The sequence below is a fragment of the Ascidiella aspersa genome, chromosome 9 (assembly GCF_963924565.1).
Source record: "Ascidiella aspersa chromosome 9, kaAscAspe10.2, whole genome shotgun sequence".
NCBI classification, from domain to species: Eukaryota; Metazoa; Chordata; class Ascidiacea; order Phlebobranchia; family Ascidiidae; genus Ascidiella; species Ascidiella aspersa.
Genome location: NC_139455.1, coordinates 11,712,735 through 11,731,689, shown reverse-complemented (window position 1 = coordinate 11,731,689; position 18,955 = coordinate 11,712,735). Strand labels below are relative to the sequence as shown.

Here is an 18,955-nt window from a genome sequence, read left to right as displayed (position 1 = left end):
GTGCGTTGGTTTAATAATTGTTTTAACGGGGTAACACTTAAATTAGTGAGCATTCCGACCATTCATCATTCCGTATTAAGTATTACCCTTGTTATTATATTTATTCTGCCGTACTTATTTTGGCGCTCTTTGATAATATATTTTTGATTCTCTACCTTTTTATTTTTTGTGTTGTTTTCTATATGCAAAAATCAAAGAGCCTCGTATTTTGAGTAAAATAAAAGTAGGCCTATTCCATGAAATGTATTTGACAAAAGATGTTAAAATAAATAAAGAAGAGGCCAATACATTTCTGTCAAGAAAGTTACTAAAAAACACTTGGCATCATTTTGAAGAAACTCAACAAGGTGATTTAGAGAGGGAATGTCTTGAAGAAGTATGTTCCTGGGAAGAAGCAAGGGAATACTTTGAGACTAATGTGGATGGCTTGGTATGTTTATTGATTCCTTTTGGGCAACAAATTTTACTGAGGTTCTAACATTCTTACCAAAGCTTAATTTTCACTTAGATTTAGGCTATTTCTAAAGCGGTCGACAAATGCGTTTAGTTTAGAACAGAGGTTCCCAATGTGTGCGGTACCGCCCCCTTGTGGACATTGCCGAGTTACAAGGGGGCGTTTTGGGTAGCGCTGAATGCACATAAGGGGGCGTAAAAAACGTTCCGCCAAGGTTTAATAAATGTAAGGTTGTTGATTATTGTTGCACACTCCAGACCCCCTAGGTGATTTGGGTTACTGATCATGTGACAGAGTGGCATATCCAGTGGGGATGGGGTTTGTGACCCCCCCTTTTTGACTCTGTTTTTGTCTAAAAACGTGTGAATTCGACAATTAACAACGCTAAGAGAAACCGTCTTTCTTTTTTCTTGCTAAAACATCTAAGTTAGGCGCAGCTAATGTTCCTCGCTGTCCTCCGTCTGCTCTAATATGTGATATGGGTTAACAACGGATTTTTTTTTTAACTGAAGCAGATGCTTAAAAGGTGGTATATTTATGACTGTCGTGCGCATTTCAAAGTCTCCTTTTTTCAAGTTATGATAGCTGGCTGGCAGAATCTTGCCAGCCTTCTGGTGACAAGCATTTTTGGCGAAAATTCTTCGGTTTTTGGTCGCGCCCCTTAAATGATGTGTTCGCCAAAGGAATGTATGAAGCTTGCCATGTTTTGGCGATAAACATTGCTATTAATAATAAAATTAGACAATAAAACGTAGCGCCGAAGGAAAAAATAAAAAAATATAGAAGTACTGGCCAATTCAAAGTAAAACTGCCAACACGTAACAATTGTATGATCAAAAGTGTGTACTTTTTAAAATAATAAACAGTCTATATGCCTTACACTGGCTTTTTCTCACTAAACAACGTGCTTCACACTACCTTAACTTTTTTCAAAACAACAAAATTAATTTCTGCCAATTGTAGTGTGTAATGTTATTACTTATTACATATTTCCGCTTTTTAAAAATATATGTGATTAAATATGTGTGGAAACAACCACAAGGTATTTTGTAAATTGGATGTTGAAAAAAAAACTTAAAAAAAACATTTTTTTTTTTCAATTTTTTTTTTACTTAAATTTTTTTTTTGCACCAATTTCTTCGGTTTTCTGGCTGATTCTTCGGCCGTCGCCAAGTCGTCAGTATTCTGCCATACTGTATGATAGTATAAGCAAAATTATTCTCTATAAACATATTCTAAGACTACGTGTTTAGTGTGCAGTTGACACAACTTATTTCCCCTCAACTGCAGATTGTATTTTAACTGACTTGGCACACTGCTCGATGCAGATGTTGCGCTAATTGTGGCATAATAACATCCGGGTAAATTAGAATAAAATTATGACGTCATTACAATCACTATTTTATGAAGTCACTCCCGTCACTGTTTTAAGACGTCATTAGTCATTAACGGAAAATAGGGAAATTCCTTAAGTTAAAAATTCGGGACACCCCCTTTGAAACGGTCACGCTACGTGCCTCAATATATTTATGAATGATGGATACATCATATGTACAAAGCTAAATAACAAAATTCATATACAAAGCTAAATAACAAAATTTTAAACCTAACCCCTGAGTTTTTTTATCCTGGGGGTTGAAATGCATAACACTTTAGGAAATTTCAATGATATATTTACAATACAAAGAAAAAATATATAAATCTAAAAATTTCACAAATGTTAGAGAACCATTTAAAAGTGATGTTAAAATCAACAGTTGAGCTCTGGGCAAAAATTAAAATTTGGACGTTTTGTGTTTTAAGGTGTCTAATAAATTAAAGAATTTTTTTTTAAATATTTGTCAATTATAAAGACAAATTTTGGTTTGCTTGCGCAGCAAAATTGTGACATTCAACTCAAAATAGTTAACCTATGGGGGAAAATAATTAACCAAAAATATAGAAATTGAAGTGCTTTTATTGATAGAATAAAAATTGCAAACAGAGAGGTGTACACTGCCTCTAGATTTCGCATTTAAATTTGCGCTGTAAAATATATGCTATTTTGTAAGAGCAATAAGTTATTTTGCTAAGAGAAGCCTCTTTCTAAATGGCAATTCGCAAGCCACTTCGCACAATGAAAGTTGCATGTGCGGGACAATAAAGCACAGCAGGATACAAGTCACTTCATGGGCCGAATAAAGCAAGCGATTAATTTTTTTGCCGCTAGAAAAGAGTAGATAGCTGTAAAAACTAAAGCGATTAAGTCACACTATCGACTTTTGTCCCCCAATTAGAGACGCATAGAAGTGCAAGAAAAATTGTTGAATATTTTCTAATTATAACAACAAACTATAGGTTTGCTTCGCAGCAAGATTTTGACAAAGACCACTGGCAACCTATCTTGTAAAAGTGCACCATGTCCAAATTCTAACACGCAACTTCGGGCCGCATCCGCTTTTGCCTGCAAAAGCCCCGAAACGGATAACACAACTTTGGGAGAATATGGACACTGACAAATAAGACCCGTTGAAAGAATATAGCATAACTAGGGAATAACCCCCTGGTAAAATATAGCGGAACTGTTTTATATTCCCCTGGAATATTATAGTAGAACCGCGCTATATACCCTGGTATTGTATAGTACAGTGGTCTCCATCCTTTTCAATAAGCAACCCCAATTAAATAAATTGATATCAGAATTAACATTGCGACCCCATTTTTGTTTTCATATATAATACTGCTGGAACTAAGTAACACAAGAGAATATCCAAAAATTATACACAGTTTCCAAAGAACTGTGGCTACATTTGTGCACCAAAATGATTTTTTTAGAAAGTTTTATTTAAATTATTAATTTTAATTTAGCACAAGAACAAAAATATAAAAATTTCAATTTGTTTCAACACTAAATTGAATTTAGTGTGATGGTTGTGCCTGCATATAGTGTCCACCAGTTGTGGAAAACGCAGCTCCACTTATGTAATAGTTGTACTATACTCTATATCCGTGTAATGCTTTATAAGCGATTTACGATGTTTTATTTTTAATATACTCATTGCTGTGATTTCATTAGACAAAGCCATTTGGTTAAAAACGGAAAGAGTAGTTAACTTACAAAATTGGACAAAGTCGGATAAATTAATTGCATCGAAGTCCATAAGTAAATATTTATTTGCTGAAATCTTTGTAACCTATAGCGGGTTCTTAAACTTTTTTAGTCGCGCCCCCCTTGAGTAATTTTCCTGTGCCTCGTGCTCCCCTACAAAAAACAGTTCGGCATTTTTCAATTAAATATCACTGAACATAAATATACTTAAGTGTATTGTTGGTCGCGCGAAGCGTGAAAAAAATTAAGTTCTATTTGGTTGAATTGACTAAACTGTAATTTAGAAAGACTTTTTCGCATTGGGCACACAACAAATTGCTCGTGCTCGACACATTGATTTTTATTAAGCTGATTTTGACACACGTGTTGTGAGGGCTTATACTCCACGAGTGTAAGGCTGTTCTGTCAAGCGCAAAAATAAAAAAATTTTCAACTTCGGGAATTCCCCGTTTTTCCATCTGACGTTAATGACGTCATAAAATAGTGACAGATATGAAGTCATAAAACAGCGATTGTAATGACATCATAAATAATAAAAAAATCATCAGAAACAGCCAATTAACGTCCAGCAAAAGCAAACTTTTAGACGCAAAACACACACGTGCGTCACCCACAATCCTGCCAGGCGCCAGCTGCGAAACCGCTTAGTGTGCAACAGGCTGGCAGAATCTTGCCAGCCTTCTGGTGACAAGCATTTGTGGCGAAAATTCTTCGGTTTTTGGTCACGCCCCTTAACATGAAATGATGTGTTCGCCTGAGGAATCTATGAACCTTGCCATGTTTTAGCGATAAACCAGGCTATTAACAAGTAAATCAGACAATAAAACGTAGCGCCGAAGGCGCAACAATTTTTGTGACATCAAGTCATTAACAAATACATGGGACATGTGAAGGTACAACCTTGGGCCTGGGGGTGTACGTACCTGTCTGCTTTTCTTGCTTTAAAAGTGTTACATTGATAGCTGTTTTCAGTCAAACTTGTGTAAAAACGTGCTGCTCAAAACCATATTGAAAAGCACCAAAAAATATTAATCAACTCAATATAGAAAGAAATCAACTCAATATAGAAGTACTGGCCAATTCAAAGTAAAACTGCAAACACATAACAACTCTTTGATCAAAATTGTGTGCTTTTTTTAAAGTAATAACCAATCTATTACACCTTGGCGTTTTCTCACTAAACAATGCGCTTCATACATAACTTTTTTTCCAAATGGCACAACAAAATTAATTTCTGCCAATTGTAGTGTGCATATGTTATTACATATTTCCGCTGTTCAAAAATAGATGTGATTTTTTATTAAATATTTGTGGAAACAACCACAAGGTATTTTGTAAATTGGATGTTGGAAAAAAAACTTTCAAAAAAAAATTTTCGAAAAAAAAGAAAAAAAAAATTTTTTTTCAAATTTTTTTTTTTTTTTTACTTAAATTTGTTTGGGCACCAATTTCTTCGGTTTTCTGGCTGATTCTTCGGCCGACATAGTCGCCAAGCACTGATTTCTAACGGATCGGGTGTCTATTTTGATTTTTTAGATACGTCCCTGTGAGACACCCCTTTTGAAACGGCTACGCCTGTAAACACCCCTAATTTAAGTCAATAGGTTACAATCATGCGTGTAGCGTGAGCTGCGTGAAATTCTAAAAGGGGGAAGCCACACAATCACCAAACCTATACATGTAAGGGGCTTTGGGTGGGGTTTAAACACATCTCGAGAAACCTGACGTAGCCCGGAAATTTTTACATTTCTAAAAATTGCCTACTGGACGCAAAAAAAATGCAACTTTTCACCCTAGTGACTACACATCCGATTATCACATGATTTAATTTGCGCATGTCAATAGCTGATGTGCGTTAAAATCACATTTAAAGATCGTTAAACAGTTGCGTTTTGCTGTCAGTGAAATAAAGAATGTTTAACTGAATCGCTGATTGTATAAAGTGCAACTTTAAAATCCCTCATTTTTGTGTAGATATTCTTGAGAGATGTTATAACAAAAATAAATGTACTGCTACAAATGAATTGTATATCTAAGCAAAATGAAACAAAAGTCCCTTGAAAGTTCAAGATTAGCATGGATTAAACTCTACTGAGTTTTAATTTATAAGCTTATACTGTTGTGTTTGTTATTCAGATATACTTATGATGCCTTTGCTGGGAAATATAAATATATATATATATATATATATATTTTAAATCTATAAAAAAGTGTGTGACCAAAATTACTTGCTTTGCTAGAGTATTCTGCTATTCATTTTCTTACCTTATATATACAAAGTTTTGTGTTGAACAACTTTGAAAATCAATGCTTTCTGTATATCAACATAAGATAATCATTAAAATCACTTCTTTAATTTTCCTAATGTTTACTGGCATTATTGTTTCAGAATAGTTTTTGGGCACAATACACCGGTCAATCCAGTTCTTCAAGCCAAGATAATCCTGTTGGAATGATCATTGGAATTTTGTTTGGAATTGTTGGCTTTTTTATTTTAGTCATCCTAATATATGTGGTCTGGAAAAAGCGGTCTGGTGGTGAGAAAAGCAAGCACACTGATATGCAAGTGTACAACCCTTACCCTATGTTGAGTTACTATTCAAAAAGAAAGGGTAGGTGCTCTAAAATTACGACATTTAAAGTATATCAGTAACTAGAGGAAATACTAATGGAAGAAAATTGTCCGATCATCAGTATTTGGCTGGCAGTATGACTGACACAAAAATTATATACCAAGCTATTTCAAGTGAAATTGTTTAGTTTATTCAAATATTTTTTGTTTGTTTACTTACTAAAAATGTGATAAATAATATAAAAATATATATTTGTTTAATTAATAAAATATATATTATTTTGTATGCTCACCTTAATAAAACACTTGGATTGTTCTGCAGGTCCACCAACAGATAATGTGTATGAAACTCCAGTTCTTGACAATTTTGACAATGAGCTTGCTCGAGGGTTGAGCGAGTGTTATCTTGAAAGAGAGCGACTTCAGCTTGGTGTAGTTCTAACCAGTGGTAATTTTGGTGATGTGTGGAAGGGAAAGCTTAGGCAACGCAACAATTCCTGGATAGATGTAGCGGTTAAAAGCCTAAAAAGTATTTCCTAGTATATGATTTGAATAATATATATTTGGTAATGTGTTTTAATCATTACTTTTTTATATATTGCCTAATTTGTGGATACAGGCCTATAATCTTTATGAATTATTACAGTCAATATAGCCAGTAATAACTCAAAATCTCCAGTTGTATTGGCTTACTTTTTCATCCCATGACACCCCTAAAAATAGCAACTGCAAACATTACTGTAATTATGTTATGTCGATACAAAAGGGAGTATAACCCCTTACCATTGTGAGCGTTAATCCCTTAACATTGTGAGCCATTTTTAAGTTATAGCTGACTTGGCAGAAAGCTTGACGCAGATGTTTGGCTATTTGTGGTACAATGACACACAGAAAAAAATCTTGGTTCGTTTAGTATGCAGGTTGCGAAAGGCGTTCTTGAAATTTAGCGTGCTTGTAAAGTCCTGTATGGAACATATGAAACTGCGCTGCTGATAGTCGAAACACGATTCTACCAAATTAGTTTTTTGCCTAAAGCTAACAATTGCATGCACACCAAACGGTTTTGCAGCAGGCACCTGATAGGATTATCGACGGCGCATGTGTTCGCATACGCTTGACGTTTATTGGCGGTTACTAATTATTTTTTTTTTATTGATGACAGCATTATGAACATTATATATGTTATGATTATACTCGTCACTATTTTATCAGGTCAGTATGGCAAATAGGGGAATATCTTAAGTTGAAAATTTGAGACACCCAATTTTTTAATTTTCTGGATATGCCCCTGAGACTGCTCCTTTTTTCCAAGTGCTAATATCACTGTTTTTGTTTGTGTTTGTTAGACTTCAACTCACTGTCCTAAGCAGAATAATTGGGTCAAGCGTATTAGGCTAATGCGAAACCATATTAAAGTGCAAAATGCTGTCTTTAGATTGGCTGATCGGCAAGTGTGTATTAGACACATCAATAAACATAACACTTATTGTACCACATTTGGGCCTTACCAACACATTCACAGGGCTTTCAACGTCACCTGCATAAAATTTTGTGAGCTCGTGTAGTTGGCTCGCTATTTCTCACTTGTGAACAAATTTAAACTTCTTAATTTGTTGTTTGACAGGGTATCAGGTGGCTAATCACAGTAGCCTTTCTGACCATATTTCCAAATCTATTTTAAGCTGTTGACAAACATGGTTATTGTATTGGTCATTAATTGTCTTTTAAAAATGTTGAGGAGTGTCATCCCATGGCACCTGCATGCTTAGCACAAATCTGTTGTATTACTACTGCAAACTGTTTTTAAATTTTTGTTCGGCATGGGTGCAGTGTTCTTTTAAAATAAATATTTTATTGTATCTGTGGCCATTTGTACAACCATACCAAATCACTCTCCATAATCTTCAATAAAATACAAAATAGATTGTCTTAATACACCAAAAGCCATTGCAGACTCACCGAATCTGTTGATCTATGATGCAAGCAGGGCAGGCCAGAAAAACAACTAGCTTGCAGTGAGGTTCGAACTCACGATGTCCGGTCAAGCCGGGACAGTCGCTCTACCAACTGAGCTATGCAGGCTCGGAGAGGAGCGAGTCGATAAACAACCATACGCCAATGCTTGCTCAATCTGTGAGTACAAGCAATTCAATTGAAGGGGATCCACAGTACCATATCATTTATTCAATGAAACATGTACACATATGTGTGTTAACAACTGAGATCTAGACCTTCTGAAGTAATTGATCAATTGAATTGCTAATTAATTGATCAATTGAATTGCTTGTACTAACAGATTGATCGGAGGTTGTGAGTTCGAACCTCACTGCAGGCTAGTTGTTTTTCTGGCCTGCCCTGCTTGCATCATAGGTCAACAGATTCGGTGAGTCTGCAATGGCTTTCGGTGTACTAATTATATGTAAGCCGTAGTCGTTGGTTGGTCAAAAAGCAACTTCAGAAGGGCTAGATCTCAGTTGTTAACACACATATGTGTGCATGTTTCATTGAATAGATTGTCCTAATGCGTAATTTAAATTGAACAGCCTTGTCTTTCCCTGCATGGTCAACAAAAGTTCCAAAAAAGAAAGCCAAATACGCAGTAATACGCACAATAGAATAAGAACTAAATCGTCTAAATAAGACATAAATCTGTCGGAATAAGGCATAAATAGCCAAAACATCGCTTGAAACTGAAGGGAGAGGCGAGGGTATGGTATTATCCGGGACCAAGAGTATGGCATTGGCCATTTTGGTGTCGAATTTGGGGCGCCCTAGTTTGAAGGGTGCCATTATGGGGCCTCTGTTTTGGCACTTGATTTTTGGCCCTGTGTGGGTTATTGGTGAGTAAAAGATGGGGTTAGAAATGGGTTAGGGTTAAAATTATTAGGGAGCTAGTGATGTACTTAGGGGTGGGGTTTTGGGTTAAGTAAAATGTTTTATAGGCGTGATTCTTGCCATTTTGGTCTTATTCCGACAGGTTTATTACTTATTCCTATTTTAGTCTTATTCTCAACTGTGTGTTATTCCAGCGTTGATGTTGTTCTTATTTTGATCTTTTGGCTGGAGTCCTCTAATTTTAACCCAAAACAATCAACTAAAGACTAACTAATAATCACTATTATTTGACGTAGTAAGCAAGTGGTGGGGGACTGCGGCAGAATGTTCCACGGGCCACATTATTTAAAAAACGGAAACAGTCTATGTCTGCGCGCCGCTCAAAATCCCATCGCGGGCTGTGTGTTGCCCGCCCATTAGGAAGTGCATGTTTGTTACGCGTTTCATTGGGTCCTTCCAGTTACATAGTGGTTTTATAACCAAAACTTCTTCAATGAAAAATTTCCAGAGGCAACCATGCATTTGTAAGAAGTTGAAATTCAAGTGTCATTCATCGATCAATCTTAAGCCAATTTCAAGTTCATTCCGGACATTGTCCCCGTATACCAAGTTAGGTGCTGTTGATCTTCGCTATTCTTTTCATTACAGCAGCTTGGATTTTAGCGGACTGGGTGCTAGGGATGTTCAAAGTAGAATCCCAAGGTATTCTAGAATAATAGGTTTCGAATCTAGAATAACGAATCCAGAATAGCGAATCCTTGTATATTTTTATTAAATTATTTAAGTTTGAGTTTCTTTTGGGGAGGGATTAATCTGAATATACCGTACTTGAAGCAGTTGTGTAAACTGTAATACATGTCCAGGTTGTTAAAAACTTTATAATATGCCAAATGGCATTTAAGTACAATGCAACACTGTCACTGCACAATGAACTCTTTAGCAATTCTGTCTTGTTTTTTAAAACATTGTTGGATCTTAGTGCTTCTTTTTTGACTAACATCATCTGTTATGCAGTCAAATAATGTATAACGAATACATGACAATTACGCTGTGCATAACTGCATAACCTCGCTGAATATTTTCCCACATTGACCTTAAGTAACCCTATAGCGAATTTTATTGACGGCTAGCACGTTTTACAAAATATTACTTTTGCAACTTAACGCATTTAGGGATATTGCGAACTCCGCACCTGGCATTACACATTAGTCGCCCGCCCACTTACGCTTGATTGACACTTAATTATTAGACGAACGTTATCGCGAGACGCGAAGTAATTGGTCGCCCGAAAAAACGCTGACACTGCACTGCCAGGTTACATTTAAAGCAAGCAATATAAATATGTCGCCGCAGCGACAGGCCAACTTACCACATGCGTTTGTACAATGGCTTAACAATCGGCGGTAAAACATTAAATTATATCGGTTCCAATTACCCGAAATAAACTGCAGAATTGGATTCGAATCCAAGGATTCGATATTCTACTTTGAACATCCCTACTGGGTGCACAGCTGCTGTGCCAATGTTGTGATAATAGTAGAATAGTAACACCCGATAAAAAATCTCCGTTTTGTATTGCAGGTGGCTAAAGGAGTGCTTTTAATTTAGCGTAGTCATGTGCATGTAATTAGGAAACTAATGAAATTGTTGATGGACAAAAATCAGACAGACATATTTTGAGGTCTGCACCTGGTTCCTGCCAGGAGTGTCAATAACGCACATGTTCGCTTTGTGTCTATTGGTTCGCTTCCGCTGGACGTTCTTTGGCTGTTGAGTCCCCTATTTTATGAAGTCAGTGCTCTTAAACAGAAAATAGGGGAATTCTCTAAGTTGAAATTTTGTGACCCCATTTAATGGATTTCTGGACACCCTTGCTTGCTCCAATGTGCATATGTCATGAAATTTACCCCCAACTAAAATGCTTTATTTTATTATAAAAATTTACAGCTTTTTGTCTGCAAGCCAGATGCCTCTATCAAAAACGCCACAACTGGAAATTTTAGTTTTTTTATACCAAGACCTCACTAAATCATGGCAGTTAATGCTAGGGAAATTAAATATAAAATGTACACCAACAGATCATGTTGCCTTTGGTTGTTTTGCAATAAAAGTAGTCTGCAAATCCCAATAAAAGCCTTGTAATAAAGTAGATGTCATAATACCACCTACAACAACTTTGCATAGATTGCTAAAATTAGTATCACATCTGGAATCATGTCACTATGACACTATTTTTATTCAGATGTTGATGACCCAGAAGACATTGAAAAGTTCATCCGGGAAGGTGTGATGATGCATGGTTTGGATCATCCAAATGTGCTTTCCTTGCTAGGAGTTTGTATGGATGCTGATATGGAAGAGAGAAAAACTTCACCTCTTATTGTCCTTCCATTTATGCTAAATGGAGACCTTCGTACATATTTAAGAGATGGAAATAATGTGGGTTTGATTCTGTAACATGATCATGGCTTTGGTATATTCTTACTTTTTCGTCAGTAAATTCAAGACAATCAGTATCTTTGGCTTTACTAGCATGTTATTGATGTTTATCGCAGGCCAAATGTGGTTCTTTGTTTTTATAGTATGTTATGCATTTTCGCATTCCAAGGTTTCTTCAGCATAAAGACCCCATGTAATATATTTTTAATGTTTCTTTGTGTCCACAACCTGCTGCTATGTGAACAGAAATTATAGTTTTAGCTAATTTATTTAGGTAATGCAATTTTTTATACAGATTTGCAATGTAGCCATAGTACTGTGAGTAACACATATCCAATTTTAAAAACAGAAATTAACGCAATTTAATTCTTTTTGCCTATATATGAACTGTTTACATGATTTTGTAGCAGCCATTTAGGTGTGGAGACAATATAGTCCTAATCTTTTATACGATCAATGTTTCAAAGTTTCGCCAGTTGACACCACCAAATAGACACTTATTTTTTACTTTAATTGCAAAATTGCAGACCGGTTTGTTTTGTATTATTATTTGAAATATGACATAACTTGTGACATCATATGTAAGATTTTTCTATGATTTTGTATGCGCCCCCAACTAGAAGTCTTGATCCACCCTTGCAACGTTAGCCTGCCTAATAAAACGACATGCTCATAATGGCCCAAGACAGAATATAGTTGGACCATACTGTTTTAGTGCTTTGGTCTAGATTTTTGTTGATAAAGCTAATTTTTATTAACAGTCAAAACTGTAGGTAAATTGTGCTCATAGGCATTTTTTTGTTATTTCATATATACAGTATTCGGTCTAATTTATATTGTCTAATTTAGGCTAATTTATACATCTACTATTTCTTTATCTTATTTATTTTTTTGTATGCTAAACAAAAGGTCCTTACTGTTTTACATCTGCTGCGCTTCTGTGCATCTGTGGCTAAAGGAATGGCTTATTTGGCAGAAAAGAAATTTGTTCATCGTGATTTAGCTGCAAGAAACTGCATGTAAGTGAATATTAGGATGAAAATGTGTTGCTATAAAACAATTAATGTCTTACAGTAGTGCTAGGAAAATAATTATGTTGTTACATGATATTGTGATAATACTCTTTAATTGGTTTTGTGCATGTTCTTCAGGGTTGATGGGGATGTGAATGTCCGAGTTGCTGATTTTGGCCTTTCTAGAGATTTGTTTGACCGCGATTATTACAAAAGCAGTGTTAAAACACAACTTCCACTAAAATGGATGCCACCTGAAAGCATTAAATATGGAAGATACAGTGAAAAAAGTGATGTTGTAAGTGTTTTCTTAAACTTTCACTTTGTAGATACAGAATGCAAAGTATGTATAATCAAATCCTGTGAACCTAGAGCTTTTACAACTTGTCAGTTCATTGTGAAAGTTGCCCCCCAAAAGATAAGTCCTAGAATCCCTAGACTTGTGATATTTAACCAAATAAGTAATCCCGGCCCAAAACTGCATCATACATAAGAAAAATTTGTAAATAGAAATGCTTACCTGTTAGTAGTTTGTGACTACACCTCGCTTGAGATGAACAACTTTCTCTAAAAAAAATTTTTTTTTTTCTGTCTGAGAGCATAATTATGACTTTTTTTCTATTATACCCTATCGCACGGCTTCTCGCTTTAGAGGGAGCAGTTTGAGTGACGTTGCTCTGTCTGTCTCTTTAAGACCACATGCCAACGATCGGAGGACAAAATTTAAACTTTGCCATTCATTATTACAGGTTAAATGTTTTTCTCTGCAGCCTTCAGCTGTGATGTCAACCACCCTAACAAATACTTTGTAAATTCCTTGCTAAATTTGAGTATTTTAAGTGTTGATAAAAACAGAATCACTTTTGGTATGGTAATTGTTTATTATTTTAGTGGAGTCGCAAGCCACAGGACAATCGCAAAAGGGGGCAGGTGGGGGTACATGGTATAGAAAAAGTTTTAGTGTGTTAGGTGTGACCTATAAAAATGCATGCAACGGTCCATATTTTGTAAAAAAAAACTATATTTGATTTTGTCAAGTAACAAGTATAACAATTTGAATAAAATATATACTTTATTCTAACAACTACCACAGCTATTTTACTTTCTTTGGTTAAGCTGGAAGTCAAAGCATTATCCATTACTGCTCACTATACAATTTTTGGTTTAGTTTTTCCCAAGAACAATAGCATTCAAATATTAAGATTGCAAAAATAAATTAAAAACCTGTCTTGTTGCAAAGTGGTCTTACGGAGTTGTTGCTTGGGAAATTATGACGCGGGGTGCTATACCATACCCAACTGTACAAGCTGTTGACATCCTCAGTTATCTGGCTGAGAACAAAAGAATGGAGCGCCCTGAATGCTGTCCTGCTAAATTGTAAGTTTTTTTAAAAATCTATTCCTAAATAATGTAAAAAGCCATGCTTGCGTGGTTATTTCTGCCGGCTTGCATATATTATATATTTTAAACTGACAACAACTTTAAAAAAATCGTTACAGACTTTATTGACCAAGTCTAAAAGGAATTGCCGGATGATTACTTTTTCATTATACCTGTAGCTTTAAATAGTTATAATTGTCAAGACCTAAAAGGTTGCTTAACTAAAAAAAGTTCAACATGTGCAAAAGTGTTCTAAACAGGGCTCTTATCATACAATGTATGAAAACTTCCTAAAACGATTATTCTTTTATATTCTGAATGAAATATTAACCAGCTAACTATAGTTTTTAACAAACAAATCTTATAACAAATTTTAGCAAACCGGCGACCGTCTGTTCTGGAGCTCCCATGGGAGGTACGGACCAATAGTTAATAAACCCCTATAGCTTAGCCAAAATTTTAATATTACCCCTTGACCTCTGGTGGTATCTCCCCCCGATCTAATACTATCAGACAACGCAATGTGTCCCTGCTAACTCACCCTTAAAATATTTATGCTCACTGCAAAAAATATTCGCACAGTGCAAAATTTTCTTAGAGGGAACTCTGTACGGCCCTTTACGGGTATATAAATTAATTTATAAGGTAAAAGTTTAATAACTGGTGTTAGTAAATTCGTTTTTCTTCACTGAAACTGTACTTTGTCAAGGTACAAAATTATGTGCAAGTGTTGGCTTGACGATGCCGATGACCGCCCTACTTTTGGTGACTTGGTTTCAATGACCAACAACCTAGTTCGTGATGCTAAAAAATCACTTCGACGGAGAATTTCATCCTCGAACAATGGTTCTTCAAATGCTCCAAGCAGAGCTTCCAATCCATATGAGAACAGTATTAAAGAAAGCAGTAGCTCTGAGCGGTAAGTTTTGCCATAATGCAATCAGGGTATGTCAATATGCCCCACTCGGACCTTCACTTTAAAATGCAACTAACATAGCTGTGGCCCACCTAGTAATGCTCGTAAGCCACGATCGCCGGGTACAGACCCAAAACTGTTCAACATGACTAATTTTGTAATCTAATTTGTGTGCTTAAACAAAGAAAATCGCTTTAATCGTTGTCCGGCAGGGCCAAAAAATTATAACGTAAGTAAAAAAAATGATTATTGTTTAAGGTCAATTAGACAAAGATGTTGTTTTCTAGTTCGCCTCAAGAAGTTACGTAGCCGAAAGAACGAAGCTGTAATTGTATATCTGAATATACTTTAACATAAAGGTCAAACTAACTAAAACTTAGTAATCGAAAATTAGTTGATTTAGACGTGAGGGGTTAACTCTATTTTACAATAATAGAAATACCAATATATTAACTAAATACTAATATCAAAGCTATTTACTTGGTTTGATCCTAATTACTTGATGTAATCAAAAGTCGCTTGTTCTCATTATAAGCACAAAAGCTGATTGTGTTGTTCTGATCACGTATTTCTTAAATTAAGTAGCGTCGCTTATAACCTACCCTACTAACATCGATCAGATTTTATGTTGATTGTTTCGCAAACACAAACAATATTACCGCACTATTTCATTATTAAATATAACCTGATTAAACAGAAGTTTTAAGTAAAAGGCAACGACACCTTTTTCATCACGGTTTTGCTACAATTGTATTTTTTATTTACTGTCTTCTGTTAATTAATAAAAATTATTGTAATAAAAGTAATATTTGCGTTTGTACGTCATCGTAGACCACAGCCAAAACCTCGCAACTCGCTAAGAATGAAGAGTAATGAAAGAGTTGAAAAATATAGAACTTCCATCGATTCTGAGTCAACCCTTTCTCAGATTGATAACAATCATGTCCAGCTAAAGGGAGGGAAATATCAACCTGCAAAGATTAATACTAAGTAATTGCTTTGTTTAAGTGTATATAAATCAATCTGTTAGGTTATATGCATTTATGTGATATTAGGACGGAATAATAAAAGCGTATACTAATTTTTAAACTTATTTAGTTGTTTACTTCCCTTTATTTGTCGTGTTGATTACTGACGTTATGTTTCACGAAATGAGCTATTGCTGCCAGGCATAATATATAACCGAGTATTGCTCATCCAGCAGTATTATGTTGTTATGTTTCACGTCTGATTATACCTCATAACCTATTGGATAAAAACTCTCTACATAAGTCATACTTGTTGCTGTAGCGTCTCTGACAAATCTCGATGTTTTTCGACTGTCAAGCAGCAGTAGAAAATTTACTTTAATTCAATGTAGGAGTTTGTAGTTTGGAAAAAAGTGTAAACTAATAAAACATTTTTTTTAACAATCAGTTAATTGTTTTTTTTTTCGTTGACTATTTCAACTTTTAGGAGCGATAGTGAAGGCAAAAGCAGCGCACCATCAAGCAACAGGTCAGATATTGCTCTCGGGGTTTACCACGACACAGATGACCAAGGAAGGACTATTTCTGTGTGACATAGTTTTATCTCAATTATAGCCATGTCACGCTATGCAGGATTTCGCAACCGTTATTTGTCGGCCAGTGTTCCCCATAAGTGCAGAATTGCGCAGGAAATGTAAATTTGCTTATCGCTCGAACTTAATCAGCCTTCTATTAAGACTTAGAAAATCCTGACTAAGTGTAAACAGCGAAAAAAGGACAACTTTCGTATTTTGGTAAAGTTTTTTTAAACTAAGTTTTCTAGTTTACAAAGTTCGTAATTTATTACAAAGTTCGTAATTTATAGTCCGCTTACTTAGCCTTAAAGTATTCATGCTCACTTAAACAAACATTTTCGCAATTTGTAAATTTTATATGGGAAACACTGGCCGCGGGGCCAAACAAATTTTACTTATTGAATTAAATCGTTCATGTGTACTCATTCCTATTATAATCATTACTTGATAACGTGTTCGCATTGTGTTTTTTGATTTTTTAATTTAAGAGTCGTGTAAATTTAGGCAGAGATCAAATGCGCCTTGCTTTGTTTATTTAGTTTAACAAGAAGCCAAATATAGAAAATATAGTTTCAGTTTTTAATCCAGTTTTGTAATGCTGTTTCAGGAGAGTCCGCTTTCCGTTATTCCAACTACTATACTAATAAAAGGGGAAATAAATATTTTTTTCAGGGACTCGAAACTTTTTCAAAGGGACAATTTAAATTTTCAGTAGCCCCTTAAATTGAGAAATTGAAATAATTGAATTGGAAGACGTGTTTTGCACACATAGCTTATCTTAACTGTCCAGTCTGTACTAGTTCTCCGTTGCCCTGGAAAATATTACTGTGTAACATTATATGATTGTGCAAACTAAAGGTAAGCAAACCTTAAGGTATATTCAAGTTTGAGGTCATTTTTTGTTCGTGTGCCGCCTGATTTTATGAATCGTATGCCGCAAGTGTAAAATGGTTTCGAAACACAGCGCTATATAGTACTCTCAGTTTGTAAATATTATATTGATACATTTTTTTATCACATTTACTTTGTAGGATTTGCACTTTTGCCAAAATTTAGTAGTGTCATCATGTTAAAATCGTTAAATTCTATATACAATAATTTTTTTTGGTAGTTTTTTAATAATAGATCACAAACTTTTGGTAATTGTTGCTAAATGTATTTTTTAAATGCTTTTGGCATTTTAATTAACATGAAAAGGTATGTTATTATTGCCTACGATGATGCGACCATTTTTTTTGTTCGAAGCTTAACTAGCCACTAAGCGTCAAACGTTAAAAATGGTTTGGCGTATGTGGCGGTGTTTCTCATTGACAGTGATATGAAATATGTATGTAGTACCTATGTGAATAATTTAGAATCATACGTGTAATAAAGGTCAAATGTGAATCCCGAATTTAACAATTTAAAATCTTGATTAACAATCAAACGTATGAAGGGGCCTTGCTCGTTTTCTCACTTTGGATTTTGTTTTTACTCACTTGGATTTTGCTCTTTGTATTTCTTTTTTACTCTGTGGTTTTGGTACTGTTTTTGCCTTTTGGTAAAATTCATATAGAGTAAAATGTTGTAAACGAAGGTGCTTTTTGATATAAAATGTTTCTACTGTACTTTAAATACATGCGTAATGCAACGGAAATGTGTGAAGAGACTTGTTATAAATTTCATACGCGACAATATCACAATGCACCAAAAAGAACCATTAAATTTCAGCCGTATGCGTCTTGCAGGGTCTTGCTTTTTTTGAAAAGGCACTGTTTTTTTTTGTTTTTTTTATTCTGACAAGGAAAAGCTAGATTTTCACTATATACATGATCTTACTTATTATGAGCTTCCACTGTTTCGCATGCTTTTAAACTTTTACTGTTTTATCCACCAGGAATGATTGGATACCAAAGAAAACAATATTAAAAAAGTTCGTCGGTTGCCCTCCGAGAAAGATTTTCCCCATTTTTTTCAATGGCAAACAATTTAAAAATATTTACGTTCTTGCAACTCTGGTGTTTGTCGTCTGTTTAATGACAAATTTCCCTAAAAAATATCGTATAGGCAATCTGTCTCAGTTAAAAATAAATATCTGTTGGTTCACCCTAGCAAAGTTTATTCATCCTAGGTTGAACCATTTTCCAGTTTAGGAAACACTTGTGTTGGGTTACACATTTTCGCACCAAGTATAATAAATAAAAAATCCATCTCACTTATCAGAAATTAAATCAAGTCTTCTGTAGTTTGTAGACCTAATCAATCGACAAATGACATCTACAGGCTAGAAAAAAAGGTATAATTTTATTTACAATAATACCACTGCAGTGCTAAACTAAGTTTGTTGGGGCTGATGTTGATTAACGCTGGAATTGATCGACTCCATTTGTTAGGTTGTGTGTTCCAAAAGCTACAGCAATAGAATTATACATTCTTGTTTTATAATGTTTAGAAATTACAATGCTTACAATAATAGCAACAAATAATAAAACGTCCCCTACGACCTACACCAACGTTCTATACGTGTTGCCAATTCGTAGAAACTGTTTTATCCAAGCATGGAAGACTATTAAAACTACGATACGATATCTAATGATGTACAATTAACAAAAAATGAAATTGAAATGTTTAAAGGCATCTGCTTTTTTGATTCATTTATCTATCAAAATCGCAGATCATGGCTGAAATTCTTACATTAATTTGGTATACCACCGTAGTATCGGACAAGTACCGATA

The 18,955-nt window shown here is 34.9% G+C and overlaps 1 protein-coding gene across 1 annotated transcript; it reads left to right on the top strand.

Annotated features, from left to right (window-relative positions):
* The first annotated feature begins 200 nt into the window (after positions 1–200).
* LOC146133009 (hepatocyte growth factor receptor-like) lies at positions 201–18,059 on the top strand. Its single transcript, XM_083396580.1, has 10 exons — positions 201–430; positions 5,932–6,154; positions 6,437–6,643; positions 11,192–11,388; positions 12,298–12,407; positions 12,540–12,699; positions 13,642–13,778; positions 14,491–14,700; positions 15,529–15,687; positions 16,153–18,059. The coding sequence occupies exons 1-10, from the start codon at positions 242–244 to the stop codon at positions 16,256–16,258; spliced, it is 1,698 nt and encodes a 565-aa protein (XP_083252706.1). The 5' UTR covers positions 201–241; the 3' UTR covers positions 16,259–18,059.
* Positions 18,060–18,955: the final 896 nt, after the last annotated feature.